The 15,282-nt window shown below is 37.3% G+C and overlaps 2 protein-coding genes across 5 annotated transcripts in view; both read right to left on the bottom strand.

Moving 5' to 3' along the window:
- Nucleotides 1–771: 771 nt before the first annotated feature.
- LOC307167994 (GDP-L-fucose synthase-like) lies at nt 772–13,286 on the bottom strand. 4 transcript variants are annotated; one of them, XM_079887421.1, is made up of 10 exons: nt 13,178–13,286; nt 12,136–12,272; nt 8,208–8,322; nt 7,564–7,692; nt 6,901–6,974; nt 6,299–6,432; nt 5,756–5,887; nt 2,732–2,811; nt 2,456–2,555; nt 772–2,360 (listed from the first exon to the last, which is right to left on the bottom strand). In XM_079887421.1, the coding sequence occupies exons 1-10, from the start codon at nt 13,178–13,180 to the stop codon at nt 2,305–2,307; spliced, it is 960 nt and encodes a 319-aa protein (XP_079743547.1). In that variant the 5' UTR covers nt 13,181–13,286; the 3' UTR covers nt 772–2,304. The 4 variants fall into 4 exon arrangements, with proteins under 4 accessions (XP_079743547.1, XP_079743545.1, XP_079743546.1 ...); XM_079887419.1 differs by lacking the exon at nt 13,178–13,286 and adding an exon at nt 12,820–13,088; XM_079887420.1 differs by lacking the exon at nt 13,178–13,286 and adding an exon at nt 12,984–13,083.
- A 1,034-nt stretch (nt 13,287–14,320) lies between these two features.
- arhgap39 (Rho GTPase activating protein 39) overlaps nt 14,321–15,282 on the bottom strand; it is a 65,916-nt gene continuing 64,954 nt past the window's right edge. The window contains exon 10 of the mRNA XM_079888025.1: nt 14,321–15,282. This exon is cut by the window's right edge and continues 1,425 nt beyond it. The gene's annotated coding sequence lies outside the window, so the exon portion shown is untranslated.

Genomic DNA, 15,282 nt, shown 5'->3' with positions numbered 1-15,282 from the left:
AATCTTATTTAATCTTTATTGTAATTATTGCTTTTATGTCTATATTGTCACCCCCATTTATTTGTATAATCATGTTATTGTACTTACCTGTGATTATTTTTGCCATTTTTTAGTTGTCTTCGGCTCAATATGTGGAGATGAGAGCACATGGTGACAAGTGCACATCATATTCATGTTATAGAAAACCAGGGTGATTCACTCTCTAAGAGGCTGCTTATTTGGGTTTGTATCAAGTGTTTTTCTCTGATGTATTATTGTCTTTAATGATTTGTGCTACCTATCAGATTGTGCTACCAGCATCATATTCATGTGGTTTGAAGCTTCTTTTCAACGTCCATACCTACCCCTATCCTAAACCTACCCTTAAAACAATGCAAATATATTATTGGGAGCACAATCTGATGTTTTGTCAGCACACAGCTACTTGTAAAGTGCTGTTTCTCTGGCATTTTCAAAGGCGCATAAAATGTAATACTGTGGCTTGATGCACAGCGAAATCCAAATTTTAAACATCTTTTACTGAACCAATTTTATGGGCCTTATACTTCCTATCTGAGCCAATGCAGATGAATGAGCAAAGTTATTTCAGGGCAAGACCACCCTGATTGTAAAGCAAATTGTGATTGATTGGTCAGCGCAAATGGCTGTTATCTGATTGGCTTAAGAAGACAGTGGGTGGAGTCCACTTATGTGTGGATTTGTCTGCACATCTTAATGCTAGAAATGTTTAAAAATCCACAAATTATATATAATGATTCAGATTTGCAGAATCATGCAAAAATAAAGGTTTACAGTAACATGTGTGACATTATTGCCTTATTGGTTAATGCATTATTCATAGTGACCCATAGATTTATTTCGTCTTTCCTAGAATGGGCAGTTTGCGACTTTCTGTAATAAACAACATACAACAGCACTGGTATTACAAATGTTCAGTGGCACAGTGTTAGTGTCGCGTCAGTGTTTCTCGACCATGGCAGTGGCACATGCCAATGAAGACCGGATGTCACTTAATGTTAATAACGCCTCACCATGACTGGGAACCCTTAAAACAATCAAAAAATCCTTTATATAGAAAAGCACATTACACATCATTATTTAGCATTATTACAGTACATTAGAAAATAAACATGGAACATACCCTGATAGACCAGTAAGAACAGAGGAAAATGTACAGCATAAAACCAGGATCATCCAGAGACAAAAGATTAATCCAAAGACTAAAGAGCTCTATGTTTGTTATTAATGAATGTAGGGATGCACGATTAAAGCCCAAAATCATATTGTGAATATTTTATCATATTATTATTATTAAATGAACAACTCTCTGTACTTCAGTTGTCATTTTCCAAGTTTGGCCGATCATTTGCCAAGATGTGAAAGGATTCCCGAGTAATCTCCTTTTATTAAAATAAGTTTCTTTATTAAAATATAAATAGATGGAAAATAACTCGGAGGAAAAAAAGTCAGAATTGTGACTTAACACGCAATTGTGAGATTATATTGCGCAATTGAGTGTTTATATCACTATATCACTCAATTGTGACTTTGTATCTTGTATCACTCAATTGTGAGGGAAAAAAAGTCAGTATTGCGAGATAAAAAGTCGCAATTACCTTTTTCTTTTTTATTCTGTGTCAGAAAAAGCTTCCATAGGGAAGGGAAGCAGTCCATGCATTTAATAAATGCATTTGAAAACAGTATTTTGCAGTTTTAGTAATTGCAGAGCTGTAAGTCTTTAAGAAAAACTTTAAATAAACATGAAAAGAGAGCTACAAAAGCAGTGTTCAATGATTTTGTGTTCATAAAAATGATTAAGGGTTGTTCAAGGTGTTTGATCAGTCATTGGTTTCCAGCATTTATACAGCTAGTCCTACAGCTAGTCCCAGTTTCAGACAGACCGTTGGCTGAATGTCTGATGCATGTCACACAAAACTGGAAACACTGTCATCATCTGATTGCTTTGGATTCTACCAGACACCAGATGTGCGTCACGTTTTTTAACGAACCAGTACAGAAAGCCGAAGTGTTTACAACTGTAAAAATAAGCGCTTATGATCAACTAAATGCTGGGTTTTCAAAAGTATGAGAAGTTTCTAGCATAGATAAAATATACCTAAGAGTTTTACAAGCTAGTCTATAATTGTATGAACATCGACTTTAATTTTTCACGTCCCTAAACGTGATGCTGAACAAAACTAACTGTGATTGGTTGTTTTACACTTCAGTCAGACGCCCTCTGGTCCTTGGCCAATGAAAGCTATTATGAAATCCAGAACTTCGTCCAATGAGATGTGAAGATCTTCATTTACGGGCGTTGTCATAATTGGCCACAAACCAGTCGCACGTCTCCTTCATAGCTGGAAAAAAATAAAAGCACCTATAATGGCTGTTCTTTTGACTACTATTGAAGAACATTTAGTAATTGCTGAAGCGAGAAGTGTAGATTGATCACCTGCTTTGAACGGTGTGAACTTGTAGTCTGGCAGGTATTTGCGTAGTTTGGCGTTACTGGCGGTTTTCTTGAATTGACCGTCTGCTTTACTAGTGTCATACTGAGAGCGGTTAGTTAAGGGTTAAAGGGTTTGTTCACGCCAAAAGGAAAAACTCTGTTATACAAGGACTTCTTTTATGATGCATTTTGAAGCTCAACAGCAAAGTCTTTTGTGCTCCACAGAACAGAGATGGTAAAAACTGAAGATTTTCACAGTAATTGCGTGTGAAAGGATACAATCACGTCACCTTTGAACTCCATTGCTTCAACCACAGCGTCCACAGCGTCCTTTATGGACAATTCATCCTCCTCTCCGACTAGAGAGAAAGAAAGACAAAGATAAGCAAATTTACTTAATTAACCCTTGTGTTGTGTTCAAAACCTTATAACACTTGTGATGTTCTAGGGATGAGACGGTATGAAAATTTCATATCACGATTATAGTGACCAAAATTATCGTGATAATCAATATTATCACGGTTTTGTTAAAACGAGATGAAAGTGTTCAAAAAGAACTGATGCTCACACTGAAAACAGACTTATATTTGAAAATCAACAAATAACAAATAAAACCAGCAGCTCTATGCACTTTTTTAAGCAAGATTATATTCTGTGGCATTTCCTTCCTTATAATGACCGTCGTCAATAGCAACGCATTATAACACAGCGCACATGTATCGCAACGGACGCGCTCTCTCGTTTCATTCAAATACAACTTGCCGTCTTGCGTCTCCGTTTTTGATTGTATTGAAAATGAAATCAGAGTTGATTTATTGTTTACAGAGTTTGATAATATTGTTGTGATCATCTTGTCTGGACGATTGTTTTGTACGCTGTACAAAATGGATTTATAAACAGGTAAGATTTAAAACATTATTCTCAATTCAATATGTCCCCGTAATTATGTGGTAAAAAAAAAATCGGTGTAATAAGTGTACAATGATATACATTATTATCCCTTAAATGCCACTCTAATAGTGTTTGAACTTGTTCGTTCGTTCGTCTTTGGCTCAAAGCCACTTGCTGCAAACTTTCTTCGAGGAAGCTTCACGTTTATTTCAAGTGAGTGCAGGGCCGGTTCTAGACATTAGGAGGCCCTAGGCAAAATTCATGTTGGAGGCCCCCCAGCCCCAATAAAAAACACTTGAAACACTTGGGTCACGATTCGATACGAGTTCAGTCATTTACATGTCCACCCACCACCAGATTGTTGAGTGCTTACAATAAAAAAAATAAAAATTGTTGATTTGTTACTCTAATTGATAGATTGTCCAATGCTGCATGTTAAAATGCAACGGCTGTTTGATTAGCGTGTTCTGCGTAGCCTTCAAGAAATTTTATACACTACTGATATTAATAAACTGAATATATATTTTGTTTGTAGGTTGGGGGTTTCAATAGAAATGTATTAAATTATACAATATAAAACTTTAAAGGCCGTTTTCTCAAAATTAGTTTTTTCTCATACTCAGAGTCATACTGACCACGTCAGCAGCACCTACAAGCACCAACTTTTCCAGTCTTATCCTTAACTATATTCTGAAGGCTTTTACAGAGGGATTTGTTGATATATCAGTCTTATCCGGAGGTATAGGTCCTATTACTCCAAAAAACATGGTGAAAATAGATTTTTTAAGGCTATTGTCAGTAAGTGGTGAGTGGGAGTGTCTGTTTTGCACTCTAAGGGCCCTATCTTGCACCCAGCGCAATTGACTTTGTTCACCGACGCATGTATCATTCCTATTTTGCACCGCGCACAGCGGACTTTTCCCTCCACAGACGCACGTCAGTAAATTAGGGAATGAACTTGCGCTCCCGGGGGCGGTTCAGCGAAAAGAGGAGGCGTGTTCCTGCGCAAACGTTCCCTGGTGCTATTTTGCAGTTTCAGAAAACAATTCCTCCACTGACCAGGAAAAACCTAGTCTAAGCGCATACACTCAGATTCTCGACGCAGCAGTTCCATTTTTGCAAAACATAGGCTACATTATTACAAGGAAAAATATTCCACACGAGGGAAATCATTGTGGTGTCCATGAAGATGTGAAAAAATAGGCATAAATCTAGCTTACACATTTACCCAAATTATCATACGCCTGTTTAACCGAAGCTAATCTGGGTGTGTTTCTCCATCCCCAATGTCACTTCTCTGTGTTTTACGGCCCTGACGAGAACGTCGGTCTCCTCGGCTGTGAACCGCTCCTGGAAAATCCGCCATTATAATAGCAATCCGCCATGGAACAAGCGCGCCTGCTCTTAAAGGGATAGTTCACCCAAAAATGAAAATGCTGTCCTCATTTACTCACCCTCATGTTGTTCCAAACCTGTATGACTTTCTTTCTTCTGCTGAACACAAAAGAAGATATTTTGAAGAAAGTCGGTAACCAAACGACTGATGAACCCCATTGACTTCCATAGTAGGAAAAAAAAATACTATGGAAGTCAATGGGGACCAGCAACTGTTTAATTACCAACCTTCTTTAAAATATCTTCTTTTGTGTTCAGCAGAAGAAAGGAAATCATACTGGTTTGGAACAACATGAGGGAGAGTAAATGAGGACAGCATTTTCATTTTTGGGTGAACTATCCCTTTAAAGAGAATGTGAGATGACGCTCTGATTGGTTTATTTAACCTTACGCCCAAACCACACCTATGAATAATGAAGCTGCTTCAGACCAACACATTTTAGATTTGCGTCGGGCGCAAGAGTCATTTATCCCGCCGGTATAATAGCAACAGCGCCCGAGACCCGCCCACAAAGTTACTTGCGTTTCGCGTTTGATACTTGCGTTTCAGATCGTTAAAATCGGGCCCTTGATGTTTTAGAGTTTCACCCCATTCATTGCTGAGCACTTTTTTTCTGCATCGTGGCCGATTTGTAGATTGTACACAAAAATTCTCGGAAAACTTTGGTAGAGATGCCGGATGTCTATCGCAAATTCTCCGAATTTTTGTGTTTTTGTCGATTTCCCATTCATTTCCTATGGTCAGTCATTTTTGACCGAAGACCACACATGTGACTTTTTATTTTACGCCCGCTTAGCCTACTCGAATCAAGTTTTTGTGTGTGTTCACATTCCAAATGCCATAAAAGTCACCAAGTTTCATACCATTCCGATGAAGCTGTGATTTTTAACATTTTAAAACAAAAAAAAAATCAGAAAGTGACTGAAGAGCACCAGAGATGTTATTAAATCTTAAATTTGACCAAACTGAATTTGTAAGGAACTGCGGGAACACTGTGTCAAACACGGGTCGAGTACCTGACAGAATGATGGGCTCCACCTTGTCATAATCCCTCAAAACCCACACAAACAGACGAGCCAGATCCAGAGAGTAGATGAACTGCCGCAGAGGACGACCTGAACCCCAGACCTGCAGAGGTTTACCTTCCTCTACAAAACACACAAACACACGCAACACATTTAACATGTCAACAGAACTCTGCTTGAATGAGGCTCTAGATCATGTGTGTCACACACAGAAAAGTGAAGCCAAAACATTTCGATCGGCCTCTGGTGGCTGGCTGCAATATAGGTTATAAACCTCACCCTCTCTGAATGGGACACGAGCCAAACTGGCATATGCCTCAAGTGTTTGATTTTCCAGTAAGGTTGGTTTTAGTTAATTATTTGATGCTATAAAAATGGGTGTGAGTCATGACTGACAGCTGTGCTTTATCTCAGGATCACTACAGCTCAGACTCAAGCTTCAAATTATGTATCAACGCTCAATGTCAAAAGCCATTTCTGGGATATTTTGGCTTCATTTTTCTGGATTATTGCGGAAAGTTAAACGCGTCTCACTCTTTGCCAGGTATGTCTTGTGGATCAATCCTGGAAGCACGTGACCGTCCTCAATGTTGAAGTTGTCATGTGGTCCAAAAACATTGGTGGGGATGACGGCTGTGTATCTCCGACCGTACTGCTGAAAACACGATCTAATGGACAAACACACAATGAGTTATTTCTTACATATATGAAAGCTATAAACAAACACTTCACCCCCAAATCTCATAATAATAAATATATTTTGACATTATTTTCATGACAATTACACACATTCCTCACAAATTGTCATTATTGTCATAAAAATAATTTAAATAGCTAAATATTAATTATACATGGTGCTTATTGTGCTGCATTTAATTTATGATGTAAAAAAAAAAAAAAACTATATTTTTATTGTATCACAGTAATAGGAATTTACTGAAATTCACTAATTAGAATTACACACAAAAAAAGTAAGAAAAATAACCGTGGTGATGAAAATATGGAGCAAAAATGTGTTTAAATCTCATTTGATGATATGAAAATGCAAGGAAAAATTTTTTTTCCCAAATGCGACAGACATGCTTTCATGTGATACACCCAAGAAAATCTCATGACCAATGAACTTTGACACTGACCTGTTGTGGACATCAATCATGCGTTTGGCGTAGGCATAACCGAAATTAGACTCGTGTGGCGGACCGTTGTGGATCTGAAACAGAGCGAGAGAGAAACACGTCTGTATAGATGACAAAAAATATAGGACAATACCAAACAAAAAGTGTCTAATCATCATCTCCCTCAAATCATAACACAATTGGAGTGGATGATCTTGTAGAAAATAAACTTGACCCACTGGATCATACGACAATGAATCATAGAAGGAAAATGTATCATGTTATAAGCCCTTTAAAGGAATGCTAAATACAAACCATCCCAACATCTGCCTATTAAAGTGTGTGTGTGTGTGTGTGTGTACTTGTACATCTATCTTTGTGAGGACCAGTTTGAGTTTTAGACCATTGGAGTGAGGACAAAGAGAGTAAAGAGGACATGTTGGCCGGTCCTCAGTTTCTGAGAGCCTTTAAAGGCCTGTTTGAGGGTCAAGACTTGGTTTTAGGGATAAGGTTTTAATGAGGTCAAGGGTCGGTTTAGGGTCAGGGGTCGGGTTAGGCACTTAGTTGTGATGGGTAAGGTTAGGGTAAGCGGCAAGAGATTGCATTGTGTCAATGAATGTCCTCATAAAGATAGATGTACAAGAATGAGTGAGTGTGTGTGTGTGTGTGTGTGTGTGTGTGTACCATGGTCTCATCTATCGGGTAGGTGGTTTTATCTGGGAATATACACGTGGACAGGCAAGAAACGACCTTCACCACCCCGAGCTCATGAGCCGTCTGCAGCACGTTGTCATTGATAAATACATTATTCCTCTGAAAAAAACAAAACAAAGACAGTCAATGTACAGCTAAATTATTCAACAGTGATATTTGCAAGCTTTTATTAGATATGTGACCCTGGACCACAAAACATAAGGGTACATTTTTTGAAATTGAGATTTATATATCATCTGAAAGCTGAATAAATAAGCTTTCCATTGTTATGATAGGACAATATTTGGCCAAGATACAACTATTGAAAATCTGGAATCTGAGGGTGCAAAAACAAAATCTAAATATTGAGAAAATCTCCTTTATTCCAAATGAAGTCCTCGAATGTTGCTGCATCCACTCACAAAAATAAATGTTTTATATATTTACGATAGGAAACTTACAAAATATCTTCACGGAACATGATCTTTACTTAATATCCTAATAATTTTTGGCATAAAATAAAAATATTAATTTTGACCCATACAATGTATTGTTGGCTATTGCCACAAATATACCCGTGCGACATGTGACTGGTTTTATGATCCAGGGTCACATATGTCCAATGTTATAATTACCCAGAAGTCCAGGTTCTGTCTCATGTTTCTGTAGAGCCCGCCCACCATGGCGGCCAAATGAATGACGTGTGTCGGACGATGCTTCTGGAAAACTGATCTCGTCTCTTCAGCGCTCCTGAAACAGCACATGTAAATACAGTTATCATAAGACACGAAATGGACAATAAGCAACAAGAATAAATTTACATATTGGCAATATATATATATATATATCATTGCGATTTACCATTAGTGGCAAATGTTTCAAATTCATGAACACTGCAATATGCAAATAAGCATGGGCTTGGCTAACTCAAGTTTCGCGTATAGCTCCATTATGTGAGTTTAAGTCATGTCGGAAAGATCGTATTTGCGAGATGAACACACATGAACGCCACAATGTCGTTAATATGATTCAATTCACATTTATTTGTATAGCAAATTACAGTGATCTGTTATCAGTGGAAACTGTCTAAGTATTTCAGAAATGTACATATACAAAATCACAGTTAGCGAAAAATGTATTAATTTACACAATGTAATAATTTAAGGCTGAAACAATGAGCTCATTGAAGTAACGAATACTTGTTTATTAACAAATGATTATGACTTTGCATATGAAACTGTAGCATTGGTGGATGTTGATTCAGAGTTTGCGTGGGAAGCTCGGGATTTCTTTAAGCCCCGATGTTTACGAGTTAGCAAGTTAGCAAGCTACTTGCCTGCACAAAATATGATCGCATTGTGATATAACAGTAAGTAAGTACATTTTATTTATAAAGCACATTTCAATATAGCAGAGCTATCCAAAGTGCTGAACATTGTAAAGAAATATATTAAATAAAAGCACAGTAACATCAAAACAAACAGAAATATGATAATATTAAAATGCCAGGGAATAGAAATACGTTTTCAATTTTGATTTAAAAATGTTAATGGAATGTGCAAGGCGGATTTCCAGAGGCAATGTAACGATAAACACGATTAATATGTAACGATAAAGTTGAATAAATTAATTAAAAACATAAAAAAGCAAAACATGATGTACATTCTTTGTTCATCATTTTCTAGAAGCACAGAGTTAAAAACCTTGCTGTTTTATTAGTGTGTAGTGATTTAAGAGATGGTACACCGCCATCCAACTCTGATGACAGTGACTCGGACGCAGTCAACGCACCTGATGTGCGTTTACATCTGGAAGACATATTTTTTTGAGTGTTTGCTCATCTGCAATATACGTCTCTAGGACGTTTCCTGTCAGATGTCAAATAGACGTTTAGAAAATGTCTTTAAGATGTTTATGATGAAAAACAGACATCTTAAAGACGTCTAGCAGATGTTAGTAAACAGCAGATGCTTTCCAGATGAAGTGATCTTTAACAGATTTACGCTGATGAAAATCTGGACGGTCCTTTTCGTCTTTGGGACTGAGAACTTGAAGTCAGTTTTTCCCCAAAACAAGCTGAAACATGGACTCATCCGACCACAGCGCACATTTCCAATGTCATTTAGACCATCTGAGATGAGCTCGGGCCCTGAGAACTCTCTGCATCTCTGCATTCAACAGAGGTATATCTTTCTCCTTGCGTAACTAAAGATTTGAGTGGCATTCCTTAAAGGAGAAGTTCACTTTTAAAATGAAAATTCTGTCATCATATACTCACCCTCATGTTGTTTCAAAGCTGTATGAATTTCTTTCTTCTGCTGAACAGAAAGGAAGATATTTAGAAGAATATCAGTAACCAGACAGTTTTTGGGTCCCATTGACTTCCATAGTATATTTTTTTCCTACTATGGAAGTCAATGGGACCCAAAAACTGTCTGGTTACTGATATTCTTCTAAATATCTTCCTTTCTGTTCAGCAGAAGAAAGAAATTCATACAGCTTTGAAACAACATGAGGGTGAGTATATGATGACAGAATTTTCATTTTAAAAGTGAACTTCTCCTTTAATGCAGCGGCAGATTGTTTTCAGTCACAACGGTTTTCCAAAGTATTCCTGAGCCAATGTGTCTATATTTAACACAGCAGCATGACGGTTTCTCATGCAATGCCATCTGAGGGGTCAAAGGCAGGGCTCGAGACTAACGGCGTCCTATCGTCCCCAAATGTGTTTAGGACGAACAGAAATATTCTCCAGGACGCCTACAGGACGAAAGACATTTTTGTATGTGTGTTCATTTATTACTAGCCTATTAGGGTTACTTAGAAAATGCCAAAAATTAACCGACCAAGTGCTGACTACAACGGAGCGATCCTTCTCATGCTGTTGTTACTATAGTTACTATCACTGGCCGGTGTTGTGCCGAATTTCGACTCCCTGCCAAATTATTACCCCCCTCGTTGAAGTCAGTACCTGATTGCCTAATCCTAACCCCACCCCTAATCCTAACCCCTCCCCCACAACTAATCTAAACCTACCAATACTAGGGGGGTAATAATTTGGCGCGGGTAGAAATTCGGTACTACACCGGCTACTCACCCGGAGACTTCGTGGTAAATCTATCACATGGCTTATTTTCACAGACGAAAACGAGACGATAACTAAATAAAAACTAGTTTTGAATGACAAAAACTATGACGAAAATCTGTTGACATTTCCGTCAATGAATAAAAACAAAAATGTTAGATAGTGACGATTTGGGAAGCGATCCAGTCTGATGTCCTGCGTTTGTGGTAGATGCGCACATTTGTACTGTTTGTGCTGATCTACCCAGCGGCACACGGGTTGACATGCGCTGCATGTCTCATAAAACGTTAAAAAATGTAAACGTCTGGGAGAATGAGTAGAGCAGACATATAGATCTATTCGGTACGGTTTACTGTGCGCACACACCGGACCCGAAGCGTGCAGCCATTCACATAGACACCCATACAGCGCGCGAGTTCTGAATTGAGCTCTCTTTCGTGTCTGAATGAACAAATACACACAACATTATGTCGAAATGTCCGTTTTGGAGAGTATTCATGTAAACTATGTTGGTTATGTCTTAAACAGTTGTGAGTGTATCGGATGTGCATCAGTGCTATTGGATCCGCATGTCATTGGACATGATCCGATGTCTTAAAGTGACAGTGGGTAATAAACCTAATGCGGTCTGTGTCATTAATATTGATCAAGCAACAAAAGAAAAAGAGAAAAGCATTCACTGCTTGTTAATAGCTTTAATAAGGATTCATTATATTTAATTCATACAAATAAATATGTCTGCTGCTTGAAAGAATAATGACGATATTTTTGAGATATGTAGTCACATTTATTTGTTATTGTTTAATCCAACCAACTCAAAAACGTTTTGAGCTGTATTTTTCTCTTAATTTTTTCTTAATTTACAGATAACTACTTTGAATGGAGCTAAATAAATATAATATATATCATTAACATTTTAATGGTGTTTTTATTATGTGACTAACAACTATAGATGATAATAACAAAGAAGTACAGAAACAACATGTTTATTTTGGGACAGTTGACATTCACTTTAGGATGGTTCAAATTGTTTGTCAGGACGGTTCCAGGACGGAGGTGAAAAAAGTTAGTCTGGAGCCCTGGTCAAAGGTCACATACATTTCAACAGAGGTTTCCTGCCTTGCCCTACATGTACTGAGATTTCTCTGGATTCCCTGAATCTTTTCACAATATTATATATGGTAATTGGAGAAAGACCTAAATCCTTTGTAATCTTGCATTGAGAAATGTGATTTTTGAATTGTTTGACAGTCTTTGGTGGATGCTCCTTTTATACCCAGTAATGCAAGTTATGTAATCAGATTACTTTATTTTTTCCAAGTAACTAGTAAAGTAACGCATTGCTTTTAAATTTACAACTAAATATCTGAGTTACTTTTTAAAAAGTATGTTATAATACACCTACTGATATGATATTGCAATGATTGTGTTGTTTAACTGGTGTGACGTCTCATGAGTGTTTGTTCAGGATCTCTTACATGAGATTGGCATCTTTGGATGAGAGGAATATCCATTCTTCTCCTTCTCTCGCTTCACCCTCTTTCACCACTCGCTCTATCGCTCGTCCCACCAGTCCACTGCCACCCGTCACCAACACACGCATCGGCCCGTCCATCTGAAAGAGAGAGAGATGAGGTTTAATGATAGATAAAAACTGTAATTATATATCTATCTATACTTCAAAAGTTCTTATAAGCAGCACATATTCACAAAATGTACTATCATGGTAGAGTCCAAAAATTACCAAGTTCTCCATGGAGTGTTTAATGTTAATTGAGCGGTACTTCTTTGTTACTCTACTCCCTTTTTTAAAGAAAGTGTTAGGAAAAGCCAGGATATTTAATACAACACTGATTGTGTATGACTGAAAGAAGGAGGTCACATACACCTAGGATGGCTCGAGGGAGAGTAAATGATCGGATAATTTTAACCTTTAACCTCTGATACGCCCTTTATTACTGATGAGTTGTCAATATATGCATTAACACATGACCACAAAACACAGACAAACATGCTTTATAATGATAATGCATGAACATAATCACAGTACACACTTTAACACTCAATGAATTAACTTAATAAACTCTCAGATAATATTGAAAGATTATTTTCTGTGATCAGCACGTGATTAAACAGCTGTAAAGTGTCTAAAACGAGCATACCGTTACATCGATTGAATGAATAACTGTTTGGTCGTGTGTTAGTTCTGTTAATAACTAATGATTTGCCAACTCTCTGGCGTCACTGTAGTCAAAGTCCTTTTCGAGGAAAGTCAGTTCACTCGCTTGTCATATTTTCATCGCCTCCGGGCAGATATTTTGCTTACGCAAATTGCAAAATCAATTCATATTTTCTGGAATGTGGAATAACCAGAATATCCGCTGTGCTCATTCCTGTTGCTCAAGCTCAGCCGGTAAAGCGTTTCCGGTTTGTTCGAGACACAGAGCGCATGTGCAGCTCTACCCGTGATTCACTGGAAGCGGAGCTTCTAACTGCGACTGCAAACACGGGATGACTTACCATTTGGCGATTTGCTCTTTTATTCCGACTTATTCCGCGTTGCAGGTTTTCACATGCATAGTAATTCCGAGTGAGCAGTCTTGATTTATCTACAGAGATCTTATGTGAGGACCATAAAGGTCCGCGTGGATCACGTGTGCCTTACAAACCAATCACATCATAGCCTTGACGTCATTGAAACTCTAGAGTTTTGTGGCTGTCAATCGAAATTCAGCTTTATTTGTGAACATGGCAAAGGCTTTCAAGCCGTAACGTCTATAATATCTTAAATTATTATATAATTTGTACATTGTAATACATGTATAATTACTTTGTACTGTATTTGTATACCCTCTATCCGAATTTATTTGTGTATTTTTATTGTTTATCAACAGTAATGCTTTATTTAATGTTGTTTCAATTCGTATTATGTCTTAAACATACGGGTTTTTCAATTTCCAAGGATACACATTATTAATGGAGGTAAAAGTATTACATTCAAAGTATTACGTATTTGCTTTCCTGCAACCAATATTACACACTCATCTGTAACGTTACTGTATATAGTTAATGTTATTTTGAATATAGTTAAAATAAGAACACACGAATGGACTTCTTCATGACAAGAGCAGATGGATACGATATGCATGTATGTATATGTGTGTGTATATAGTTTTAAGTTTCGGGGTCAGTACGTTTTTTTTTTTTTTTTTTGGAAAAGAATAAATAAATGTCTATTTTCGAGTTTGTGTGTGTGTGAGAGAGAGAAAGTGTGTGTGAGTGAGAGTATGTGTCTGTAAGAGTGTGTGAGTCTGTAAGTAAGTGTGAGAGTGTGTGTGTCTGTGTGTGTGTGTGTGTGTGTGAATGTGAGTGTGTCTGTGTAAGAGTGTGTGTGAATGTGTCTTTGTATGAGAGAGTGTGTATGTGTAAGAGTGTGTGTTTGTGTGTGAATGTGAGTGAGTGTGTGTGTGTGTGTGTGTGTGTTAGAGAGAGAGAGAGAGAGTGTGTGTGTCTGTGTAAGTGTGAGTGTGTGTAAAAATGTGTGTGAAAGAGACAGTGTGTGTGTGTGTGTGTGTGTGTGTGTGTGTGTTTGTTTGAGAGAGTGTGAGTGTGTGTATATAAACAGCATCACAGAAATGATCACACAAGTCAATGAATCCTTTGAACTGTTTAATAAACAACGTTCAGCTCAACCGTAACGTCCAGAGTAACCTTTGACCTCAGAGCAAAAGGAGGGAGAGGGGTTTATTAACACGACTCATAAATACAGTAAACCTGTGACGAGAAACATCTCTGCATTCATCTCCCATAATCCTGTGTGTTTGTGTGTGTGCTGCTCTCAGGTCACACTGGTCCGCATTTTCTTCCCTTCAACATTTCATTTCAGACATATAATCATATTTCATACCATATCTGCTTTTTATAATTATTATTATTATTATTTTAAATCTAAGTTTTGCTAACGGAATGAGTTTTGAGATCCAAACCTAAACGTGAACATTAAATGCTCCTGCTGTCAAATACTGAAGTAGTAATTACTATTTCGTTATCTTCTTTTCTTTCGTTTTAGCTTTTATTTGTATTTTTTACACATTGTTCTGTACAGATGAGGACGTGAACATGTGACCATGACAGATCAGTGTGTGCAGAAATGTGGAGAAGCCAAACATACCGACATCTTTGTCTGTCAAAAGCACGTCCTGCTCATATTTCACCTCAAAACTATTTGAAATAATATTTTGCATAAAGAAAATGAAGTTTATTTTTAGGGCCAGTATTTTATATGTATGCATATATATACTGTATATACAGTCAAAAACCAAACCAAAAATGATTCAGACACCAGATATCATTTTTTATATTTTTTTACTAGTGGGTTGCAGGACACTATAGTTCATTTATGTAAGTGAGGAGAGAAAAATAAAGTAAACTGTGACATATTATACCCAAAAATTCTTCATACAGAGACTACCAGTAACATTTATAAAAATGATTCGGACTCTTTGACCTGACCATGTTTTGCTGAAGTGTGTTTTCTTTAATTGCTAATGCTCTTTTTACACACAGACTGAACACAATGAAGCATTGCTTGGTGATTGGTTGAGCTAAACTGGTATTATCTAATT

The sequence above is a fragment of the Squalius cephalus genome, assembly GCF_949319135.1.
Source record: "Squalius cephalus genome assembly, chromosome: 12".
In the NCBI taxonomy this organism is placed as follows: Eukaryota; Metazoa; Chordata; class Actinopteri; order Cypriniformes; family Leuciscidae; genus Squalius; species Squalius cephalus.
The sequence above is the reverse complement of the archived record's forward strand: the minus strand, read 5'-3'. Positions and strand labels throughout refer to the sequence as shown.

Bases quoted from the DNA above. Each gene is read 5' to 3' on its own strand.
- LOC307167994 (XM_079887418.1), bottom strand. The intron at 6,433-6,900 runs GTCAGTGTCAAA...TTTGTCCATTAG, and splicing joins ATGATTGATGTCCACAACAG to ATCGTGTTTTCAGCAGTACG. The intron at 2,556-2,731 runs GTATCCTTTCAC...AACCGCTCTCAG, and splicing joins AGTTCAAAGGTGACGTGATT to TATGACACTAGTAAAGCAGA.